We start from the raw sequence: 13,548 nt of genomic DNA on the forward strand, positions 1-13,548 counted from the left end.
AGTTTTGTTATCTGTAAAATAGACCTCTGATTTTTATTCCTGTCATTACCATTCATCTCACTCCCAGCAAAAGCACTATGTACCATTATTATGAACTTGCTGTTATGTGCTTGTGTGCATCTCTTCTACTTCTGTAGAAAGTTTTCCACCATTGTGTCCTTACTATACTGAGTTTTACATCAAAATTCAACACAGATACTGAATTTCTCTGTAAAACCCTACCATCTATTAAAAAAGGTGTTTAAGTGCTCTGATTAGCTATATTCTTATTACCTTTTGCATGCAATTTTATTAATATATTATGTTTTCAATCATATTTACTTTTAAAAATGCCTTTTCCCCCATTTGAATGTAAAATTTTAGGGGCTAGAACTGTGTTTTTATGTCTTTCCAGCTCAGAAACTTGAATAATGTACATAATAGATGCTTACTAAAATCAGTTGAATGGATGGAAAAAATAATTTAGACAATTTTAATATTTAAATGTTTTTAAATATTAAAATTATTTCTATATTTAAAAGCTCTGCAAAAGGAAACACATTATTGCCAGTATTTGTCATAATTTTGTCATAATATTAAATGACCCATTTGTCACTTCATTTTTTTACTTCTATTTTTGTCTGTTACTTCTATTTGATGACTGATATAGTAAAAATATTAATAATACTAATATTTATATAGTCTACACTGTGTCAGATAATTCAAGTGCTTTATAAATATTATTTTATTTAATATCCATAATAATCTTATGAAGTAGGCAACATTACAATCCCAATTTAATATGGGTAAACTATGGCCTTGAGAATATATGTATTTTATCTGTTTAACTCTATTATTTAAAAATAATCTATAGTATAATAATAGTAATTGCTTTTATCTTAATTTAAAAATAATTTTCTTATGAATTTATAAGGACAGAAAGGTATCAAAGTAATTTCATTGAAATAGTCTATTTTATTGTTTCAGGGTTTTAGATAAATAAAAGAATATACAGTTTATCCTCTTTATATGTAAACTAGCTGAAGGCAACCTTGTTAGATAGTAATGTAATTGTCAAGATAAGGTATTCCCAGAAGTTTATTCAATGTCATACATTGTGTAGAGAAATTACAATGTTTAACATTTTTCTTATACTATCAAAATCATCAATATAGTAAAAAATGTAATGAAAGTTAATCTTTAGGTAACTTGGTATAGTAAAAAGTGCTTTGAATTAATTATCAAGAGATTAGCATTACAGTTCTTTATGTCTTTCTAATAACATTATGGCTCTCATTAGCTCTTGTCTGAACTATGGCAAAAACCTTTAACCAACCTCAAGACCCGGTCCTCTCCTAGGATTCTTCACACTGCAGAATTACTTTCCCCTTAACAGTTTTGATTACGTCACTTTACTACTCCATGATATTGCCTGCTCCATAAAATTCAAACTATTTAGCAGAACATTCAAGACCTTTCAAAGAATGTCACTTTCTAATTTTGCCATTTACTTTATATTGCTGCCCACTATTACCAACTCCCAGCAATCTCTTACTGTAAATGCCAGCTGCACTGGACAATTTACTCTTGTCTGTCACACTGGGCAATGCATCATTCCCTGAACTATAAATGCTTGGCTGTTTGTTTTAAATCCTTTTTTCTCCAAATATGAGGCCACTTTTTTTGTTCCTGAAGTTTAACCTTGCCTTAGTCTACAGTACTATTCCTATATTTAGAGATAATTTAAAGCATTTTAAACCAGAAGATTAAACTACCTCTCAACACTTTTAAACAGCTGTACTGACATGCTATTAGATACTGAATTATTTCTGTAGATGCTGAATTTATCAGGATAGGCTAGGTTAAACTGGAGTAGCAAAAAACACCCAAATCTGCATGGCATAATACAATAAAGTTTATTTTTTTCATTTTCTTACATTGCACAAAGTGAATGAACTGACTGTTGAGAGCCTTAGAGAGTTCTGAAAATATTGGAGCAACAACAATAAAAATAGAGCAAGTCTGTTGTCACCAAAGTGGGAGTTTGAAATGCAGCATTCCAAATGAGCATTCAGATTGGTGTGAAAATCAGTCTCATGAGTCCATTGCTATGCCTCACATATACACATGCAGAAATCATGGGCAAGCTTTTTCAAGCGAGCAGTAATTGTTCTAACCCTATATAAAAATGTTATTTCATTCACTCTCTCCAATTGTAGTGGTCTACTAAATACCACTAGTAACTCATGTAATACTCATTGAAGATTTTTTGAAGCCTGATATCTTATACATGGAAGCTGGAAATTTTATTTCTTATGGGTGTGAACCATTCATATGTACACCTCCAGGAGTTATAGTAAATATCAACTCTTTATCTTTAAATTTGTCATTAAACAACTCTATTACCATATATCAGTCATACCAATGGATAGCTAATATGATTTAAAAGATGCGCTACCAAATTTTATCTCAACTTGCAAACAATTTAATTGTGGATATTCTTGCAAACTTTAAAATATATTTTCCCCACAGTAATTCTCATCCTTAAAAATGGGAAAAGTGAAGAAAAAGATAATCTTTATGCGATGTTAGAGTTCAGCTAACGTTGATAAGACTACATGAAAGTTTGCAGCCGAAGGGGTAACAAAACATAAAATATATTCCAGAATTAAGCATTGATTAGTAAGAAGCAAACTAAAATGTGCAGATTAAATGTCAGATATTGAAATTCTCTGCTGTTTCATTATTGTTGATAGCAGTAAACGTTATAAATCTCAAATTTACCAGGCAGAATGTCATGTAATTTGTCAAATGCAGTTTAGCTAAAATGAGGTTTGTCGCTTACACAATCAACATGTTAAGTTGGCTGGCACTTATTCTACTGCTGTTGCATAAATTCCCAACTATAAGCTACAACATAAATTTTAATTTGCTGGACATCAGGTTAAACAAAAAAATATGTATTCATTCAAGTTGTGTTGTAGTTACACTGATTATTGTCATCAGACTTTTCCAAGACTTTTTTTTCAGGTATTGATTCAAATTAAAGTCAGAATATACCACATTTTCACAAATAACCTTGATGTCTATTATCCTTTACTCTTTTCACAATTATAGTTTTTGAAAAAGTCCAATATTTCAGGTGAACAGTTTTCCTTAAATATGAGTTATTTTGGTTCTGAATGTATTTAATGTGCTGTTTATTTTTGTCATTATTATAAAAAGCCACTGAAAACTCAGCTTTCTCTTTATTCAGAATGCAAACAGCCAAAAAATCATATATATGATATATATATATGATTACATATAATCATATGTGTTTGTATATATACATCTCTTATGTGTATGGTGTGTGTATATATATAATTAGAGAGCATAGAAAAAGCATTTTCAGAATGATAAAATAGTACAAACTCTTCCCAGAATATCTCTGGGTGTATCCAAGGTGACACAGTTAACTGTGTTGCAGAGTGAAAAAAATAGAGAATTTTTTTTTCTTTTTCAAAAAGCCTCTATTAATTGAAGAAAGGTGATCATTTGGAATTTCTCTGAAATTCAAAGCAAAAAAAATCATTTTTGCTTTCTCACACACACACACACACACATTTATATACATACTTAAAGAAAACCTCTTTTAGAGATTAATATGAAATTTAGTATACATTCAGCTCGAATTCATGTCATAGAATGTTAGTCCTGAAACAAACTCAGAGAACATATTTAAATTTCTCATCTTCAAAGAGAAAACAGCCTGAGAGGCCTGAATTAATGTGATCAAACAATCTCAGTGTTACATAGAAGATCAAAATAAGAACCCAGATCTACTCAAGCCAAGTGTTCATTCCATGTATCTTCAGTGTATGAGCTCAAAATTCCAAGCTATTTTAAGATACCTACTTTGTGCAAAGTAATAAAAGTTAGACAAAGTGCTTAATATCTGTTCTCTATATTTAAGGATTTAAGTCTGATTTAATGTTTTATTAGTCAGGACATTTCAGCTGCTAATACCAAAAAAGAAACTCAAACAGCATGTTAAAAGTAAGTTAATGCATATATTCACCTGGGACAACGGAGGTAAGGTGAGCTCAGGTTTGGTTAACTCAGCCCTATTCTAATGTTACCAAGTCTCTTTCCATAGCACATTTATCCTGAGGTTAACTCAATCAGTGACTGCTAGAAACAATCAGAATTATATTTTTTAGCTCTTACTCAATGAAACAAAAAATAAATTGCTTTTTTTCTTAGAAGGTACTAGCAATGGGGCTTTTTCTACTTCATTGGTCTAAGGTAACTTAGCCTGTCCGTTCCTGATCCACTCAGTTACAAGGGGAATAGGGTCAATATTTTGGCTTATGCAGCCACTGGGGAATGGATGTTGGGAACTCAAATGTCCATTATCCATATATCAGTTTATTTATAATTAGGTAGCATCGGCCACCATATATGATTCATTTCAAAATACTTTGCCTATGTATGTATAAGTTAGCCAGGGATTTACTTTTTAAGAAGATAGCTTATTTTTTTCAAATATGGCCCTGCCATTTTTATTGATATGACAAAAGTACTTAAGTTCTATGTGCCTCAGTTTACTCATCAGTTTAATGGACATAGTTTCTATCTCACAGATTTTTGAAGAAAGAATGAATACAGTAAATAGCTTACAATGTTGTATGACATATAGCAAATGTTTTATCAGTGTAATGTAGAACGATTATTGTATTATGGTTGTTGATATTGTTATCATTGTCTTATTATTGATATGACAACACAGAAATTGTATTTTAGCACAAAGATTTAAGAAAAATTCTTTTTGCTTACAATTTGCATCTGGTGGGAACTAACATCTTACAAAAAGTGTTGCAAACAGTAGCTAACAATTTTTTTACCTGCAGATGACTAAGTATATTTTTTCTATGTTACCTCCTCAATGAACTTCTTGCTACTTCCTCAAATAAAGTGTTTTCATAGGTTCCAAATTAGAAATAAAAGCCATAGCAGTGGCAGCGTCCACTGACCTCCTTTATTAAACAATGAGTGGGATCACTGAACTATTCTATCAACAAATTTATCAAGATTTACTCTGTTGGCCACTAGAGCTGACCTGAATATGATCAAGTTATGTTTCCTGTGTCTAGGACAGAGAATAACAATTTTTTTTTCTGCAAAGGGCCAGATAGTAAATATTTCAGGCTTTGTGGGTTATGGGGTTCTAACACAAATATTAAGCTCTACCTCTATAGTGTGAAAAGCCATGGACAATATGTAAATATAATAAATAGGCATAACCATGTTCCAATAAAATTTTACTTACCAAAAAGTATGTGCAAAGTTCTATGAAATGAAGGTAAGACTTCCCTGCTGTCTCCCCTTCAAGGAGTAAAACACTTAAACCCTATGGTTAAACAAAAATGTGGCTGAGGATATCAGGCCAAGAGTATTAAAAACTGGGAAACGTTGGAGGTGCTGAAGAATTCTACATTCCCAACATCAGTGGCTTCTTTCATGTGAAAGGAGTTCTTTTAAATTCTTCCTTAGCTCAAGCTTCTCTCTCACTTCTCACTAGGGAAGACGAAATTATTTAACTGATTTGTAATTTCAGAATTAGAATACACCTCCTTTTCCTACCTCCTTCTCTCTGGTGACCCCCAGGAATTAAATTACTCTCTGCTTCTTCATAGTTTTGAAGAGGCAGGCTCTGTTTCTGAATAGGGAAGCCTGCCCCAATCTGGTGCCAATAACCAGGTAAGTCTGATTCCCTGAATAGATATTTAGCAAGTCACTTGCCCTCAGATGCAAGCTACATTCTAGTGTTAGCTTCATTAATAATAAAGGTGATATTTTGATCTCTCACATTTCTAAGCCATAAATCACTACTTATCTATGATTTATTTTATTTCAGACTTTAATAGGGAAGGGAGATGCTGTTTATTGTGTGCTTTCTAAAATTCTAACATGTATTGTCTTATTCATGACACATAGACATAGATTACAATTTTGCAGAGGCTTTTTACTCAGCTAGTGTTTGCAACACTTTTGTAGGTGGGCATTAAGTTTTAATATGGGGAAAATAACTTTGATCTTGGCAGTTGGCAGAGGCTAAATTGAGCAATTAGATGTTCTTCAATTGACTTTTTAAATGTGTCTTTAGACTTTGAGTGAAAATCACACAGGATTTTTGGCATGTTAGGACACATCAGTTTATGGTGTTCCTGTTTATAGATAGGCCACCTTCCTGTGTATCTTAAGGGAGTGGCATGAAGTCCTTACCTACTTTAAGCAAAAGAGATTGCCTCTAATTTCAGTCAGACCATGAATGCCTTCACCCAATACTGGCTGTGTACAAGCCTACTAAACAAAGTCAGATTATGTTGATTCAGCAAAGTTATGGGGTTCTGCAAAGACTACACCTCAGCAAAGGGCATAAGAGAAAAAAAAAAAAGTAGCTGTTGCAAGCTTTAGTAAAAATGCTGCTCATGCATGTCAGAAAGCACAATCATGGGCTTGCAAGTTGGAATGAAGGGCCCACTCCAACGCTTTAACTGGTTTGGTTGGCCTTAGGTATAGGCAGCTATGGCTTGACATTGAACTACTTAGGTTTTTCTTACACAGTCATGGCTGAGGCTAACATATGATATAGGAAAAGGATGGTATCCATACTGGCATTAAGCATTTGTGAGTAGCATAACATTTGTTACTTTAAATTATAAGATGAATTATTCCTGTGGATGTTCTAGTTAAGATTTACTTTTAAATCATCTGTGCTTAGACCAAGGCAGTGTTGTATTAAGTACCCCAAATTCCACTGGGTACTTAGGACCGAGGAAAATTCATGGGACTTGTCCTCAGGATTAAGGGCCATAAAACTCTCCAAAGAGTAAATGAGTTGCAAAGATATCAAAGGTAAGAAATACAACACATCTTCAAGGACATTTATGGAATTAGGGCTCTGATGAAATGAAAGAGAGCCAGGCAGGACAAGCCAAGGCCTGGCCTGAGTTAAATGCTATTCTAATAAGAGGTATCCACTAGATATGATTTTCAAACAAAAATGTGAAGGGAATAAATACTTGATTGAACAGTAGATGCTTGTGTCAGACTCAGAGCTTACTGATTTAGGAATATGAAAGAAAAAACAAACATATGGGCCACAAAGTGGCCCCCAAAAAAGGAAAGAAAGGGTTGAGACCAAGGAAAGAAAGCGCTGCCTCTATTGTGTTAGAAATAAGGGTCCAGCTTAAGGAGCAGGTTAAATTGCTAAGCACTTGCTGAATTGGCCTGTAGGAAGGAAGAGAAGAACAGGGAAATGTTAGAGAACCCTTTAGGATTAAGAAAAGACGATGTATTTAGTAGCCCATGACAGAAGATTGGGTTTTCTCTAAGCCATTAGGAGGCCAAAACTTGAAAAACAACAGAAGCTTCAGTTTAAGACTGCACTGAGGATAATTCTCCAACTGAAAGAAATCTAAGGATGTTAAGAGAAGTTTCCATAGGCAGTATGTGGCAGTGGACTGACTATGTATTTATTTATGTTTTTGCTCAATAGGCAACAACTCCTTGTTTAACTATTCATTGATCCAAACCAAGGTGGTGAAAAAATCACCCTTCAGTGTGTCTTTCCCCTTTCCAAACCTAACACTGAATGTCCTGATTACTAGGCTCCAGCAGAAATCCAGAGAACATTTCCAGTTTTCTATAATCATTTCACTTAGAAAATCCTCTCAATGATTACAGAAGATTAGTTCTGAGCCCCAAGATTGCTAACCACCAAATGAAGCATGTCGTATACTCAGTTGAGGATGCTATTAGTAAATTCCTCCAAAATAAAGCACTTCAGATGGACTGAATTTCATATAATGAATCCAAAGGCAAATATGTATTAATTATTGGGCCTAAGGGTTATTGAAGTAGACTAGTGCCAATGTTTACTATTCATTAATTTATTAGTCAACAAATATTCATATTTCTATATTATGATTATATAAATACTGAGAATTTATATTTAAAGATAATAGCAGACTCAGAAAGAACCCAAGAGAAAATAGACAAAGGAAATTATATGCTCGTTTTAAAGAAGTAATAGCTATTTAAAAAGTATTGTTTTTCCACTGTAACCTTTTATTGTAATCAAATGTGATTAAACCTAGTTACAGAGAATCTCAAAATTCTGTGATTACAGGGTTTGTAATATTAGAAATAAAAAGGTTAAATACTTAATTCCTGGAACTTAGACTGTTTTGTGACATGGAAAGTTATGCTTAAATTGGCTCAAAGTAAAGCGAGAATACAGTTATTTCTGTGGCTTTGCGAAATGACATATCACAATCAATTCCATAATATTTTAGCTTTAAAAAATATCCTCTGTGAGAAACAAAGTATCTTACAGTATCTTGCATTGTCTTACAACTCGCTCCAGAGTATCTGTCAGATAACAAGAGATCAACAGCTATGATGCACCAACAAAATCCAAAAGAATTCAAGGGATTTTGAATAATAGGTTATTTTTAAAGAGGTAGCATTTTGTTAGTTTTACAATCATCATGGTGTATATAACTCATTGTCAAATTATTGATTTAACATATTTACTGCTAAGTAGACACAGGCACAATTATTACAGTTGATTAATTGCTTGCACATTGGCAGAGCAGCAGGCATGCGGTCTGTATGTTAAAAATACAAACTTCAATCAGAAGCTATCCCTGGATCTGTTTCCAAGGAAAACTATCCATGTGTTCCACATGATCAATTCTGGAATAAACCAAAAGTCAACGAAGAATAATATAGAATCATGAATCCCCAAGGAACCCTAAAGGGTCATCTAATTCAGTCTGTGGCTGCCTTCACATAAATCATCCAGGCTTAATGAACGTTGGAAGGCTTTTAAGAGAGATAACTAGGGAAGGAGGTGACCATATTCCTAGAAGTGGAATCTTCTCCTGCAAAGAGCCTACAGCCATTCTGTTACAATTTACACTAATTTATTATTTTTTACAGTTAATACACTAGAAAATACAGGTCACTATAATAAATGACATAGCTAGGATAATTATTCTAGTTCAGAATTTCAGAATATTGGTCCAAGCTTTTTTCCTCATACTCCATCATTATAGTAAAGGTAAAAAGGAATGCAAAGATAAGGTTTCTAAACATTGGCTCATTAAAAAAATCATTTAGCATTTGTGTGTAAACTGATCTATAGAGATTTATTGGCACTTAATCAAGAGAGACAGTTTGGAGTGCTTTTTCATGCTAAGCAGACATAACATTTTTGAAGAAAATCTTAGAAAGAGAGAATCTTATTACAGCCACCACTTTATATGACAGTTTATCGTTGCCAAAATGTTTGTTAATGTATAAACTGCTTATACATTATTCTTAACCTGAAATCATATAGAGAGAGCAAAAAGAGAAAGAAACAAAAAAACAGCTGAAAAATGGTAATGACATATGCACTTTTCAGAAATATAATACCATAGAAAAGTAAAACCATATCTAATCTATTTAGGTCATTTCCTTAGTACAGCAACAATAAAATAAGCATAATTGGGAATTAATATCCATTTAAAATGTATATTAAAATATTGCTTAGGTCCTAACCAAATTATCAGTGAAGTGTCAATATATTTTAGAACTAAAAGAAGATAAAAAGCTGATATTAATCCTTATCTTTTTTCATTTATTTTAAAACTATAAGGATATATTAAATGTGGGATACTATCAATAATTTCACAGTTTTATAATTTTTATGTGTACTTTCTAGTGAGTATTTACATATATTATTTTTTAAACTGTACAATATGCCTCTGTACTAGATTGTAAAGGTGTACCTACAGCATAATATTTTTTAATTTATATCAATACATATTATTTGAGTATTTAGTATGTGTGAGTGCTAGAAGTCAAAACCAATAGAAATATAAAAGTAGTTCTAGGCCTCAAGGGATTTGACCAATTAGTCATACCTTTGTTTTTGTAGAATAAATTTTACAGAACTTAAATCTAATGTCATATATGAACCCAGATCCCAGTTGAACAAAATGTCTGAAACCACTGGATGGCAACATGAGATTTTCTACATTTAATTACCCATGTTATCTGTAAGTTCAACCCAATTATTTGTATAGTTCATACTTGATTAAATTTGGTTTTAAATACATGAAACTGTTAAGTTGTTTTGACCTATTTTCAAAAAAGAATGGAAGATTTTTAGGTAATACAATTTAAAAAAATAATCTCTTCTGATAATTCAATATTAATAAATTCACCAGAAGAATTTTCAAATACCCTTAATTTGGCCAAATTCTAAGCTAGAGGTAGGAAGTCAAGCAAATATAATAGCAAGTATAATTGCTTGGCTCAGACAAACTTGGACTTCAGAATCACCCCAGATATAACAATCATACAATTGCGTGCTCACTGGCAGATTCTCTCCTTTTACCTGGAAAGTGCTCATAAAATCAAAAAGAGATGTAATTGTTTACAAAGTGCTATTGTGGTTGGCACTATGGGACACCTAGTTTACTTTGTTGTAATAGACTATTGTTAAAATGAAATTAAACAGATGAGTATTCATTATTTATTATTTATAAGACACTGCCATATGCAAATGCAAATAGATAATTGGCCAAGAAATTATTTCAAAACAAAGTCTGGGAAAATTCTCATGTATAAATAACTTTAGAACAAAGAAGACTAATTATGTTTATAATAATAAAATAGAGTACACATGAATTAATTAAAACAAATTATCTGCTTAAATATTCTTCAGTGAAAAGTAAACGTAGCAGAGGCAACATGTAGATAGCATGCTAAAGTTACAACCCTTTGTCATCGTATCCATGGAAAAGTATATAGGCTTTGGAAATATGCTTCTAATATTCAACCTTTCTGTGCTTCTTTGTAATAGGAGAATAAAATCCAGAGTTGTTAGGAGAATTAACAAGTTAATACTCGTAAAGTGATTTGTATGGTGCCAGGCACATAGTAAACCTTTAGGAATTATTTGATATTATTAAATCTATTTCTATATGATCTGATACTTTGTTTCTTAGCACAGCAGAGCACATTTTTCATTATGTTATGGTAATGCTTTAGTTGGAGAAGAATGATGAAAAAATGCTGTCTCATAGAAAGACAAAAGAACTATGAAGAACCCAGCTTTCTGTTCTTTAGTTTTCAGTGCTCACATACTGCTTTTTTATAGAGAGATTTATTAGAGATTAGAGAACTTGCAATGTAAGAAAATATGTTCACAGGTTTTACTGAAATTTATAATATATCATTGTACATAGACCATAGAAATATAAAATCTAACTTCAAAATACTTTTTGCTAAGTGGATTTTAACTGTGGTTAAGGGGCTTTCAAATTCAAATTTGTAAAACACTAGTCTCTAGTGGTCAGACAATTGAGCTTTTCTTTTTTGTATACACATGTGTACTTGTGGTGTGTTAAGTGTACATATCAATATGCATAATATTTTCAAGATGTAAATAAATCAATTTACTAGTTATTCAAAATAGAAAAAAGTATGCCAATATTGGAAATATAAAAATTTACTATAGATTTTATATTAAAATATTAATATAAATATTTTAATAATATAAAAATTTTAATATAAAAATATTTTATATTAAAATATTAAATTTTAATATAAAATATTCAGTTTTAATATAAAATCTAATTTCTTATTTTTGTTTTAGGTACTTGTTAATGCAATGTTTCTTCTATCAGCTTAGACATAAAATATTGACATTAAATAAATTGAAATTCTGATTTTTTTAAAATAACATACTTCATCAAAAGGCATAACATGAACCATTTGTTTCCTCATTAAAATGTTAAGGAGTTGGCATCTAACATTACATATTTTTATATACTTCTGGTTACATATTGTGGAGCCCTTTACAAAGGTTGTCTCCTTTCTGAATTCATGATTAATCTTTAGAGGACACATGCTTCATGAAGAGGCCTCACAAATGAATAACATAATGATAGTGACTCAAGCACACTTTGGCACAGTCTGAAAAGGCAGTCATCCAGCAAAGCAATTAATGTCAGAACTAATTTAGTTCTCAGCGAATTTTATTAATGATTAGAATGTTTATTCATTTAAAAAACTCTGTCTCTCTATAGCATGAATTGAAATTGTGAATTAAGAAGTGAACAATAGGTATCCTTCCTTTTCATGAAAGTGGAAATCTAGGGTTCAGACCGAATTGCAATGTAGGGAACCTGGGCCATATAAGACTATTGCCCCAAATAACAATATAATACACTAAAACTGAAAATGAATGGTCAACAGTTAATAAATATTGAGCATCCACCATATACCAAGCACAATACCATATGTTTTATAAGATTTCCTCAAGTAAAATATTTTCTTTTAGTGACTAGTTATAAAATATGTCATGGTAGTTAAAAGATAGAAGGTAATGTCTAACTGTTTAATTTTGTCATACAAATCAATATTTTACAATACACATTAAAAGCAATTTTTATCATCAATAACAGAGGCAAATTCTTATAACTCAGAGTCCAAATATTTATGCTTTTAATTTCTTTGTAATTAATGATGACAGAAACCTCTGGTGTGTGGTATGTGTATCTCTCCAGCATTCAAATTAAGATGTGAATGCTTCAAGTCAGATTACAAGGAATAATAATATAAGGCCTTTTAAAATTCAACGCAGTGCAATAAAATGTGTAGTATTACAAGAAATGAAGTAACTAGACAGACGAAAGATTCATAAATATTGAAAAAGCAAAAGAACTTTTTAAATTTTTTTCAGTATATTAATGACTAAAATGTTGGGAACTGAGATTAGCATTAACCACAGACAAATGGACAGTGCTTGGAAGAATAAAAATATATTTTAAGACTTCTATATAAAGCATCAGTTTTTACCATGCATAAAACCACACTTTTTTGTTTTAATCATGCATATTATGTGGTAGAACTATTAAAAGAGAGGAAACCTTTAAATACATCAATACCACAGACACTAAAATCAACAGAAAATTTTAACTTTTAAGAATTGAATAAAGTCTACAGAAACCCAGTAATTTATCCTACCAATGAACTAATTATTTATTAGGTTGAAATGACCAACATTAACTAATATTTGGAGGAAAAGGATGGGGTGGATAATAATAAGAAGAAGAATATCATCCAATATGAAGAGCTTTTAATGGGATCTATGTAATTGTTTGGAGACAACTATATCCACAAGCTTATAAAGCAATTTAAATGTTAAACCTAAATTTAGAAAAAAATATTATGTTTGCACATAAAGCTTTGTTACCCTAAAATGAAAAGTAACAAAATAAACCACAACTCCTTATTTAACTATGGAATATTTCTGACCATCTTATCCTAGAAAAAAAAATCTTTAAACTCCTCAAAATATATATTTACTTGATAGAAATCAGATTTTTCAAATTATTATCTCCTTGAGTATCAGGCAAGTTTCAATTCTAGTAGACATTTTCAAATTTTCAGAAATATTTTTACTGAACCCAGAGAATACTAAGAAAATATTTGAAATTTTTATTTAAACCTTATGCAAATAAT

The 13,548-nt window shown here is 31.3% G+C and overlaps 1 protein-coding gene across 1 annotated transcript in view; it reads right to left on the reverse strand.

Annotated features, from left to right (window-relative positions):
* Positions 1-5,138: 5,138 nt before the first annotated feature.
* LOC101154316 (eyes shut homolog) overlaps positions 5,139-13,548 on the reverse strand; it is a 436,121-nt gene continuing 427,711 nt past the window's right edge. Inside the window, exon 12 of the mRNA XM_055391317.1 lies at positions 5,139-5,538. Coding sequence (XP_055247292.1) covers positions 5,516-5,538 — 23 coding nt within the window. The 3' untranslated portion in view covers positions 5,139-5,515. The remainder of the gene's footprint in view (positions 5,539-13,548) is intronic.

The sequence above is a fragment of the Gorilla gorilla genome, chromosome 5 (genome assembly GCF_029281585.2).
Source record: "Gorilla gorilla gorilla isolate KB3781 chromosome 5, NHGRI_mGorGor1-v2.1_pri, whole genome shotgun sequence".
NCBI lineage: Eukaryota > Metazoa > Chordata > Mammalia > Primates > Hominidae > Gorilla > Gorilla gorilla.